Genomic DNA, 12,458 nt, shown 5'->3' with positions numbered 1-12,458 from the left:
TGGTTTTCAGAGAAATTATTTTCTTCCCCCACGTCAAACGGTCATGCACCCTCAGATTGCCATCTGTAACCCACTACTAATTTCCGAAGGTTCTAAAACGGCACTTGGCAGGCGTGTGTCAGGGTGTGCGTGTGTTCCCAGTGCAAGCAGAGAGTATGTAAGTGGGTTTTAATTGTCTGAACAGTGACGTGGACTGCACTGCAGATAGGTTTTTAATACTTTAAAATTTGATTTGATTTAAGTTGCAGTGTTAATTAACTAGGGTCTTACATTCTCCCTATCTACAAAAATTTTCGTCCTCGAAAATTTAGAATTTACCTGTGAATAGGTGTGGATACAAGTCCTTTATGGCGCTCTCCACTTCCCACGTTGAGTCACCAGTTTTAGCGTCCCACACCACCTTCACTAAACGAACGTCCTTTCCCTTGTGTAGCTTGGTGCGAATGTCTTCAATGCGAACTGGTTGTGGCTCCAACGTTCGGTCTTGGCGCAGTTGAATGTTCTCCAGCTCCAAAACATGAGAAGGATTGGCTATATACTTTCTGAGTTGAGATGCATGGAAGACCGGATGCAGATTTGATAATTGAGGAGGCCACGCAAGTTCATAAGCTACTGGTCCAATCTTCTTTAAATTCTGATACGGTCCTATGAACTTGGGAGACAGCTTCTTTGGACGAACAATTCTTCCTACCCCAGTGATCGGATTCAGTCTCAAGAAGACATGATCACCTGCAGCGAACTCCAATGATCTTCTTCTCCTATCCGCATATGATTTCTGCCTGCTCAGGGACGTCTTCAATCTATATTGGATCAACTTAACCTTCTCGGTTGTTTGCTGGATGAGCTCAGGTCCAGTTAGCACGTTCTCTCCCTCCTGAAACCAGCAAAGTGGCGTTCTGCACTTCTTCCCATAGAGAGCTTCAAACGGCGCCATTCCAATGCTGGCCTGGAAGCTGTTGTTGTCGTAGGTGAACTCTACTAACAGTAAGACTTCATCCCAAACGCCCATGTGATCTAGAACACACGTCCTCGTAAATCAAGGGATACTAAAGGGTATACGGGAATACATAGTCCTTGCTTGCAATTCTTCCACTTCTCTCGTAATGTCGTCATTCTTCTCGTTCCAGACCACTCTCATCCATCTGATGGACTTTCTCTTGAAACACTTGGTTGGGGTATCTCCCATACGTACGGGTTGGATCTATACAATTTGGTATCCCTAAATATGAGCATCTTCTAGCTATAGCACATTATACGAGTTTCCATTATACTTCCAGAGTGGTGATGCGTGAAAACTAGATGATTAGATAATTGAGAAGGCAATGGTATCTTCATAAGCTACAGTCCCAATACGTCTACAATCCAAGAACCTTCGGTAGTAGCTTCCTGGGACAAGCGACTTCGTCCCACACTCATGTCTTTAGCGATTCTTCAGTGTTGACTGGTTTCAACTATAACGAACGGTTACGTTTAGGTAAGGACTAAATGTTTATGGGAAGATAATAAATTACAGGGGAATCCTGAAATAAGGAACCAGTAGATGACTTTGAAAGGTTAACGAATTGGTAACATAATACCGAACGAGAGAAATTATCATTAGGAAGAGTCACAAGTTTTTCAAGAGGAAAAGAATTAATTTTTGAAGTATTTTACTATTGAATTAGAGTGTGAGACGGATAAACAGAAGCAACAGAGGAGAGAAAACATGAAAGATAAATCTGAATATCCCGGAATAATTTGATTATCGAAAACTAAGACAGTATATATATATAAATAGCAAATTCAAGTAAAGGCATAAGTGCCGAACGTTAAAGAACGAACGAACCCTAGCAGTCAAAGGACCCGAACGTCCGTTCATAGCCGAACGCTAAAAAAAATGTTTGGCCACAATTGGTCAAACGATTAATCACCAGAAACAAAATGAATAAAATTTAAAAGTTTTATTCCAACTGACAGTTACTGTTTGAAGAATTGAGTATAGGTCGAGTGATTGAAAGAGAGTATCAAATGTATCAGATTTAGGCAGAGAACTGATTTTCTTGATCATTTGGAGAAACGAGACTTCATCTGGCCCCTAATTGAGTCAAAGTAGGCGTTCGTACGAATATGTGAACGTCAGAATCGATCTACTTACCTACTGTGGAGTTAAACCCATCATTATCGTTTAAGTTCTCCAACAGATGATCATAAAGCAAAATTTATTGGTCAGTCTACCCTTAGTACTCTAATAGTACCTCAACCTTATGACCGATCGATAAAGGCAATTGGCTTAAGTTCTAAGTAACCCTATCTTGTTGTCGTGCGGTCTCAGAAGTTCTGCCTTTACGTTTTGACATGCTACACTATAACACATAAACCTAGCTACTTCTGCTTATAAATCCCGTTACTAAATTGATCGTGATGACCTAGCAAGAATCCATCTCCCAAATCACTATAAAGAACAAAATTCTTTTAGCTGAATTTTCAAGACACCGCCCATTCGTACTTAAAATCTACTCATTATTCACTTTCGATCGGTTCAGCCGAACGCTCACTTTATACTTCCAACCGATGCTCCTAATAACGTTCGTATCATCACTTATAATGTTAAGTGCCTGAATCTCTGAACTAACCCAACTCCCGGTCTGTCACTGCTTACACGCTCTAGTATTGGCACTTTGCTCATCCAGTACTTCACACTTCGAACAATTCTACACACAACTCTTCTTATCCTTAACACTCCTAGCAATGCTCTCAAATGCTTCATTCTGATTCATCCTTATTGTATACTAGTAAAACGTGCGTACTACATAACGAAACGTTCCACTCACTTAACTGATCCTTGGGTTTCATCCACTCTCAAAAGCTACTTTGTAAAAAGTTACTGATGTTAATCTAACACCTAGCATAAGTGTGAAAGAGACTCAAATTTTTCTCTGAGTAGATGGCCGTGATGCGCTTCAGGAAAACTCACCAATCCAAGCATTTATTACTGTTCGGTTACCTTATTGCTACTGACCGGTCTAACTTAAAAGAAACCGAACGTCGGTACACCATTCTCGTGAAGTATTCTCCTAAGTTAGTCAATTCTAGAAAATTACACTCTCACTAAATACGCATCTATCCCACAATCAGATATTAAAACTAATCCAATTGCTGACATTTACATTATCAGACCGAACCGCTTCCTTATCACAATAAATAAAACGGTGTACAGTAGGGCAGTTCATATCGCAAGAAAGTGCAGGTGATGGTCGTACCTGAGTTCGTTGCTTCAGCGTCCGTTAAGACATATACTCATCCCACTTGTGCTCGGCCACCTCTTCCTGGTGGACCTCTTCCAGCATTTGGTGGCCCTAACCCTGCTCGTCCCCCCATGCTGCACTCGTTCTTGACATGTCCGCGTCCCCCACATTGAAGGCAATATTTCGATTCCACCAGTTGAGGACACGATGATCGGAGGAGTGGTCCTCCACACTTGAAACATTTCACGGTCTTTTTCTGCCCAAACCAACCGTCCGTCCCCAACGATTGTGACTGAGACCCCCTAGAAATAGATGGCAATAATGGACGAACGTAAGGATTCATCCTTGGGTTAGTATTATTCCTAGTGATTTCTATGATCTCCATCAGCTGTCTTTGGGTAGCTTCAGAGTGTGCCCTCGCAGCCTCCAGACTCTGCAAGGCGACCGTGTTTTGCTGTATCAAAGCAGCGTTCTGCTGTTGAAGTGCCTCTATTACGGATTCCAATAGCCTGATGTGGTCTGATGCATCACGCTCGGCAGGCTGAGGAAGTGATCTTGGTGCCATTTGTTCTCTCTGATAAGCAGAGAAAATAATCATTAGTTAAATTCGGACGGTTTGACACTCTCTTCAAATGAAACGTTGAATACGCAGCACAAACATAGCATGCTCATAACCTACAGCGTTCCTTAAGGAACAAAACTGCTCTGATACCACTAATGTAACATCCCAAAATATAGTAATACCATAATTCGAAATTAATTACAATTAACAGTGAACAGTAAACAGTCTTAATATTAACAGGAAACCAAGGTTCAAAACCTAACGGCTGATGTACAATTAACGAGCGTATCCAAGTGCAGAGAAAATAAAGCAGAACAACTTAAGGTCTCAGAGTTACAAATTTCAGCTCAAAAATAACGAGCACTAGTAACGAACGGTTTTACAAAAATGATAACCGAACGTTCCAAAATGAACTAATATACATATACAATGCTAAACTAAAGAGCGCTCTAAGGCTCGGCTTTAATTTCAACTTCCACCAGATTTGCATCCTCCAAATTTTCTTCTTCCAGCATGACTTCAAGGGATGCATCACCATCTGCTCACATCCACAACGGATGATCATTGCATTTTGACAAGACGGAGATACATGGACAGTAGACAACACAAATGGAAAACGCAAGGGTAAGCTTATACTGTTTAATTAATACAACACACATACAGTTCGTAATTCGATTCACACATACATCAAGTAACTTAATCATGTAATTTAACATAGAAAGATATATAAGACAGACCGTCCGGACTGTATGAACCATGTAGTTACAGGCGTCCTTGCACCCAAGTGGTGTAGTAGCCGGGATATACCTAATCAGCTTCCACTTGAGGTTAATCCTTCGCCCCTGCTAAGTGAGGGATACGAAAGACCTCCTGCCATTCCCACACATGACTACCCCCTTCTACGTGAAGATGAGTATCACGGAATATCAGGATGGACCAAGCCAGCATTAACTAACCACAGTCATACTTTACCAATTCAATATTCAATCATATAAGAGACGTTCCTCCCTGGAACGCTCATCCAATATCCATAATCATAGATTCAATCCATATAGTGTTCACACTGTAATTCAATATGAAGTAATATCAATTTCACCTTTAACTGTAAGAGAATAACAGAACGAACATACAGTCCACTGAACACTCAGGACGAACGTCCAAATAACTTCACTGGATACTCAGGAAAAATACTTAGAACGAACGTAATTTCTGTGGATTCTGTTAAATGGACTGACTCGACTTGAAGTGTACTGGTACTTAGAAAATAATCATGATAGAAACTTGAACCAGATTTAATGTACAAAGGAGAGTCAAGAACACTTAGAATTATTTTTCAAGAGATTTACATATGAATCCAATTACAGGAATGGAACGAACGCAAAGAAAAATGAATATTTAAATACTTTGAACGAACGCTATTTTATCAATTGAATATTCACTTAGTACGAACGCGAGGTAAAAGACCTAGCGAGATTCAGAACGGACGCTCGTGATAAGACCGAGCGCTTATTGAGAACGGACGCTCGACATAAGGCCGAACGCTACGAATGACGAACGCTCGACATAAGGCCGAACGCTTATGAAAACGAACGCTCGACATAAGGACGAGCGCTATCAAAGACGAACGTTCAACATAAGGCCGAACGCTAATTAGGACGAACGCTTCGGTATAAGACCGAGCGTTACTTATTCATAAAGTTTTAAATATTTAATTATTGCTGAGCTAGACGCACGCTCAGACATTCAATTTGGGACGCTCGTTCATGAGCAGAATTCCTTCCAAATGAAAGAATCCCAATCTAAGTTACTTTACTGAAATGCCGAACGGTTTAAGACCGTACAGGGACGAACGTCATTTATCAGTGGGAAAGAATGAAATTTCATATTTCTCAACCTTAGCAAAATTTTCCAGATTTCCAATTTATAACTTTATAACTTTCATTCCAGATTTAATTCACCTTAAACATCATCATCATACAGATTTCAACATTTTAATCTTTCCAACTATACAATAACCATACTCCATTCATACGTAATCAAATCAACATGCATTTCAATCAAAATCCACAACATATTTAATACATGCAAGCAGTGCTCGTTCATGACAGATCAATCAAAACCAGAATTCATACCAGATATCAGTAAACATCCATAACAGCTCAAACTTCATACTTTTCATACATGCAATCCAGAATACTCAACATGCAAGTATAAATTAAACACATAAGCTTCCCTTACCTGGTCTAGCAGTGAACTCCCTAAACGATTGCTTGCTAACTCGCCCAAATACAGTTTCCTACCCGCAACGTGCTTCCCAAGTGTTTCACTAAATCTATCTACAAGAAATGTGGAAGAACTCAGATTTTATTCCAACATGCAGCAGTACCAGCGTCTGCATGCAACTCAGAACGGAGCGTTTTAGGGTTTGGAAGCTTACCGGTTTAGATCTTACTTCTGTTCGGTGTAAAACGCTGCTCACGGTGCAGGGAAGGTTTCTACGGTATCTGAAATGGATTTGGAGTAGATGATGGTGAGTGATCTTAGAGAGAAGATGAAAGAGTTTAGAGAGAAAGCGGAGAAGATGAAGGGTTGAGTTCGTGGAGAAGAAGGTGAATGCAGAGTGTGAGAGGAAGTGGTTTTCAGAGAAATTATTTTCTTCCCCCACGTCAAACGGTCATGCACCCTCAGATTGCCATCTGTAACCCACTACTAATTTCCGAAGGTTCTAAAACGGCACTTGGCAGGCGTGTGTCAGGGTGTGCGTGTGTTCCCAGTGCAAGCAGAGAGTATGTAAGTGGGTTTTAATTGTCTGAACAGTGACGTGGACTGCACTGCAGATAGGTTTTTAATACTTTAAAATTTGATTTGATTTAAGTTGCAGTGTTAATTAACTAGGGTCTTACAAGTATCTTTATTTTTCCTTTTTGTATTACTGAAGAATTTAGAAAAACAAATTAATAAGCACATAATTAGTTATAAATATCTAGTGTAATTGTCACTAAGGTCAGTATTTTACCCTAGAAATCTTATAAATAAAATCAACAAGTTTATGTACAAAAAAATAAATAAAAACAACGTGAACAAAGGAAATAAACGTAATTCAATATTTACCTAAAGGTCGTTGATTTTCCACAACAAAGAAGGGAAACTTTTGTCAATATTTAAGAGTATTCTTTCATATAATGACAATCAGAAATTTAGAAATTAAATCCTCATACAAAACTACTAAAACTCAGTCCTACGATCTTTAACAGGTAACAATAGTTCCTTTTACTGTTGTGAGGATGACCATATAATTGGCGTGTCTAACTGGGATTTTGTTTAACATTTTCATTAAAACATATAGCATGGAGTCAAAGATATCAGTTCTTTGGGAGTGGAGGAGAGAAGGGTCCTAATCCATAAACCCCAAGCCAATTTTGGTTTAATTTTTAAATGCCCTATTCAAATACTGCATTTTTTGGAACAAAAATAAATATAGCATATGGGTTAGGGTTTACATGAAATGCTCGAAATGTATTATGTAACTTGCGTGCTCCTTTATGAATTGCCGCTAGATGTCAAACAATTTGAAGAACATCCTTGCAAGATAGGAAAATGCCTCAATCTAATTTGCACAGAAATTATCTATTTTATTTTATATAATGATATACAAATTATACTAAACTAGTAAAAAATTTAAAAAATGGCTGAATTGGAAAAATTTACTGTGGTTTGGTAACTGCAATTTTTCAAAGAGCAAATAAAAGCTAAACCTAATTCATAAATCTCCTACAATTGGGGGCTTTGCAAAGGCAGGGAACTTTCAGGTCATCCCGCTCATCTGGATCGAACAAGTAGTCATACCTGTTGCAAAATCGGAGGAAAATAATAGTTCATTCATGTTAGGCTAACCAACTTCTTGATAATGCAAGATGTATGCATCTTGTACATGTGAGGAGTAAAGAAAATATGCAAACACAAAAACCGTACGTTAGTTCTTCACCAGCAGAAACATTAGTCTTGGCAATAAGAACAATCCGGCTCTCCTGATCACCCAGACTCATTATCCTTGCGTAGCAGTTTGGCATGCACTGAAGCAAGTCAAGGTTATATCAGTTTCTTTCCTTTTGTTTTAGGCACATTGTAGTATTATCTTTGTACAAGTCCACATGCACGATTGTGTTTGAATTAGATAATGTTCAAACAATATTATAATCTAACTACAACCAACATATGCCACATTTTTCTTCTTTCTTTTGGCAAAACAGAAACTAGTGCTGTATAGATAAAAACCAGGCTATGGAAATCTAAGTTACTGAGAACAATACTCCCCCCTTTTCCTCTTTTATGCCCATCAAAGTGTTAGAGCCACTCTCTGGGACATGTCACAAGATAAAATTAAATAAAAAGATTAATGAAATTACTGAAAAGTACACTTATAATAACTTACAGAATGATTTATTAAGCGTGCAATATTGCCCACGTTTGTTGCATCAACTACCACTTCCTCGCTAATCTTGAAGAGCTGCATATTTTATTTTGTTTGGTGTTAAGATTAGCAGTAAATGAACTCAAATATTAACCGCAATCATGGACCTGTCAAAACAGGCTTTTCAACTAACTACCAAATAGACTTCACCTTGTCAACCAATACAAGAAAGATAGGAAGCATGTACAGATATTTAAACAATCTTAAACATAATACTCACATAGCAATCTTTGCCTTCCGAACGATATTTTGCTTCCCTCAGATCAGCAACACTACGCCTTACGTTCACACCTCGATACTCAACAACCTACATACAGACACAAGAAGCATGAACTTAATGTCTTCAGAATAAACTGAAGATAATTTACCTAACTTTGAGTGACTATTAAATTAATAAAGTTACCATCTCTCCTTGTATATTTCTACGAGCAAAGAGGCCCCATCCATGAATGCCCGATTTTCCAAAGCAAACTCTCAATTTTTCCATTTCCTGCTAAGCCAAAAACTTGTAACTGAATTTAAATATTATAAGACAAAAAGAGATTATTTAAAATTAAAACAGGAAAGAAATGAGATAATTAAATGGATACATATGATTTACCCTTAAATGATGAAGACGTTCCTTGAAAGAAGTGAATACTTTAGATTCATCACCATCCTATCACAAAGCAAGTTCATCATATAACAAATTGGCTCCCCCTCCATATTATGGTACAACGTAACAAAATAAATCTAACTCTTAATATATATCACCTTAGGCACAAAGATTACCTTAAAGTCGTTCAACAGGGTTATTGCATCTAAAGAATGAAGGCTGGGTCCCTTAGGCAAGTGAATTATTGGTTCATTGGCTCTCTGACCAAATGGAAGGAAATGAGTTGTAAGAGAACAAATTCGAAATAATAGATAATGTAAGTAATAAGCGTGTTTGTATTAGCAACTAGCATTAATGAAGGAATAGAATTGGGTGTAATAAAAATACCAGAAGTGCTTGGCTAAAATGAAACAAAAGACAGGTTAATATACTAGTATGTTCATGAAAGTATTTGGAATCACCTTATTAGTAGACCTACGGTAGACACGACATCTAGCAGCAGATAGTGGCTCAACTACCTCATTTTCAGTGGTTGAAGATTCAATAAGCTCTATATTCTTTGATGAAATTAGCCTTGATCCCCTGAAGCATCCCTTCTGATTTTGAAGTGAAGTTCTGGGAGAGAAAATCCCCAGGGGTGTGTGTACGACCAGTACTGAATCTGGATTTGGGACCCTGAGATGGAATTAACTTTTAAAACCACTAACGAGAAAAGAAGTGAAAAATGGAAATAGGTGTAATCACAGCACTAAAGCAAACCTGTGAACTGAACAATATATTAGCTTCTTTGTTATTTGAGTCCCATTCTTCTCCATGGAATGCAACTGTGAATTTTAAAAATATCAACATATTTCCCCAGATCTTGCAATTCACATATAATCAAACTTGACATATGAAAAAACAGATCTAAATATAATAGCAATTCCAGATCAACATATTTACATTTAACAGACAAAACTTACTTCCATTGTATATCCTGCCCTTGATGCACACATCACATGAAAATATGTAGCACATTTGCAACAAGTTATACAGGAACCATGGCTCTGTTTACAAATCACGCAAGTCTGTAGTAGCAGGGACAAGAACCATACTCGAGTTCATTATTACAGTCCAGCAAAAAAGAAAGAAAAAAAAAAGAAACAAGGAGGCATAAGTGATTACATAAAAAAAGCCACACAACTATCTCTCCGTGAACAGTAGAGAAATAAAATAAAAAATTATGGAAATGGAAGATTATATAGTGCATTTTGGATTGTTGGTGTAGAATTTACTTTTTAACAAAAAGTAATTTGGAAGAATGAACTTTCTCTGTTCAGAATAATCATCCAAAAGCAATTTGAGAATAAAAATGTATTTGGGTTCATTTTGGTTTCCCAGTAAACTAAAAGTTATAATCAGTCAGGATTTATTTGAGGCAAAATTTTGCTGAAACCAACTGTATAAAAATAATATGACCATTTAGTCAGCTTACCTTCACAAACGAATTAGGAGGAATTTTAAGGATTCCCACAGCAGGTTCCATGGCCTCGTGGTCTTGGAAAACAACTTGAGGTCGAAACCAAGCACATGTTACATGAACCCACAACATTTCAACATCCGTTGGCTTTAGAGCACCACCTGAAAAGCAAGTGTTTCCAATGTGGTAAAGCATATTAACACTTGATCACGACCCTGACAACTAAAGATAAAAATTATGGAAGAAAAAAAAACCGAGGCCGGTGCAAATTGCAAATTCATAACACTAGTAACAAGAACCACATTTGTATCAGGACTAGAGTTATAAGAGGATTTCTTAAGATGTGAAAATGCACAAAAATGGCAAAACATTAGATATTGTTATTGATGATCCACCAAAGTAAAACAATTTTTTTAATATAATTAAGGTTAACTCAATATATAATAATGGAAAAGACCTCCTTTTAAGAATGCTGAATCCACAGTGTACTACTTTCATAAATAATTTAACATCACAGGAAATAGACAAGAAAAAAGAGTTCAGACTTCCAAAATACTAAATGTGACATGCCTTTTACTGGGCAGAGGCAACACTCTCTCTCAACATCGGGAGTTTCACATACTCTACAAACCCAAGAAGTTAAATCCTGAACATTTTTTGCCCCATAGCACTCTTGGTGGACTGCTATTTGGCATCTGCACAATGAACAAGTGAACCTGTGTAAACCACTACCTTTAAAGCCTAAGAAATTTGAAACAAAGCATTAGAAAACCCAAAAAATTATAAAACTTAAGGGAAAAGAATATGAAAAAAACCTGTTACAAATAATAATTTTGTTATCTTCCCAATCTTCAACCCATCTGCAAACAGCACATCTTTCTGTTGTCCATTTTGCATTAACAGGCTCATACTTCTCTGAGACAACAAGGTATAAATAAAATAAATTTGTTTCTTGAGATATATTCAAAAGAAAACATATATGTGTTATGTGGAATAAGACCCAGTCAGTAAGAAAAAACACAAGCAATCAATGTGTAATAGTTTACATGAAATGCACATTTACCTTGCAAAAAAGCAAGTACCTGCTGCTGATCTAACTGCTGGGATACTCCCTCTAGTGGAATGTGTTCAGCCAACTGAAGTAATTCATGTCAAGTCAACAACAAGAAATAAGTACAGAACAATAACAAAACAAGAGCACAATGATAGACACTCAAAAACACAAAGTATTCAAACCTAGAATGTGGAGACTTTTGGAAATAAAACAGATATAGGCAGTAATCAAGAAATCCATGTCACAGGACTAATGCTATGACTGTTAATTAAAAACCACCCAACAGAATACTGGGCATCCCTCTAATCTAGCAAGAAATACTTCATACCCATTTTTCCAGAGGTAGCATTGTACTTTTCACTTTCACACTATGTTTCCATTTTTTCGCTCTGCAACCTGTATGTTTTTCCCATTCACTAAGTGTCTGCTTCCTCGACCCACAAGAGCCACAATTGCACATGACTCTGCAAGAAAAGGAAATTACAAGCTGCTCAATGAAATTGTTCAGGGACGAACTCAAATCCATTCACAGTGAGTTCTTCTATGCTTCTCAAGCTGTTTTCTTGGTATAGAACCTCATCAGGTGATAAACAATACTACTGAAAGTGATATATTTTCTGAGATAATACTGGAGGAATGCTAACATAATAGTCAACTCTAAAATCATAAATAAAATAAATGGATATACAAAAAAAAATAAAAAATCTTTCAGAAGTCCTTGGGGGCAAAAGGAAATACAACAGTAAAGAAATGGAGAGACTTCCTCTCCAGGAACATGAATTCAAGACCCTAGTATGAGGCGTATAAAATAATTTCCTTCTATAATATATAAGAAATCAAATATTTAAATTGAATTATCTTCTGATATATCCAAGAAAGGCAGAAGACGTACAGATGAAGCTTTGGGATATATATTCCTTCCATGTCCTTGCACACCACCAATACACTATCGGGTATCATAGATTTTTGGCTATTCTCTATTGAGCTGAATCAAAAAATATCACATCATAAGACCCAGAATAAAATGAATTTAGGTAAATAGATGAAAAGGGAAAAAAAAAGGCATTTACTGCATACTTGATTTTCGGGATTG

General features: G+C 37.4%; 1 protein-coding gene across 1 annotated transcript in view; it reads right to left on the bottom strand.

Annotated features, from left to right (window-relative positions):
- Window positions 1-7,384: 7,384 nt before the first annotated feature.
- Window positions 7,385-12,458, bottom strand: part of LOC148200933 (histone-lysine N-methyltransferase ATX3-like) — a 12,182-nt gene continuing 7,108 nt past the window's right edge. The window contains exons 2-17 of the mRNA XM_088113093.1: window positions 12,258-12,350; window positions 11,694-11,829; window positions 11,375-11,447; window positions 11,127-11,226; window positions 10,882-11,006; window positions 10,327-10,472; window positions 9,815-9,919; window positions 9,612-9,676; window positions 9,314-9,527; window positions 9,029-9,112; window positions 8,859-8,915; window positions 8,661-8,747; window positions 8,478-8,564; window positions 8,219-8,293; window positions 7,759-7,859; window positions 7,385-7,632 (exon numbers count right to left, since the gene is read on the bottom strand). Of these exons, the coding sequence (XP_087969219.1) occupies window positions 7,542-7,632; window positions 7,759-7,859; window positions 8,219-8,293; window positions 8,478-8,564; window positions 8,661-8,747; window positions 8,859-8,915; window positions 9,029-9,112; window positions 9,314-9,527; window positions 9,612-9,676; window positions 9,815-9,919; window positions 10,327-10,472; window positions 10,882-11,006; window positions 11,127-11,226; window positions 11,375-11,447; window positions 11,694-11,829; window positions 12,258-12,350 (1,639 nt within the window). The 3' untranslated portion in view covers window positions 7,385-7,541. The remainder of the gene's footprint in view (window positions 7,633-7,758; window positions 7,860-8,218; window positions 8,294-8,477; window positions 8,565-8,660; window positions 8,748-8,858; window positions 8,916-9,028; window positions 9,113-9,313; window positions 9,528-9,611; window positions 9,677-9,814; window positions 9,920-10,326; window positions 10,473-10,881; window positions 11,007-11,126; window positions 11,227-11,374; window positions 11,448-11,693; window positions 11,830-12,257; window positions 12,351-12,458) is intronic.

The sequence above is a fragment of the Vigna umbellata genome, chromosome 4 (assembly GCF_029865625.1).
Source record: "Vigna umbellata cultivar VRB3 chromosome 4, Vumbellata_1.0, whole genome shotgun sequence".
NCBI lineage: Eukaryota > Viridiplantae > Streptophyta > Magnoliopsida > Fabales > Fabaceae > Vigna > Vigna umbellata.
This window is presented reverse-complemented; position numbering and strand designations above follow the sequence as displayed.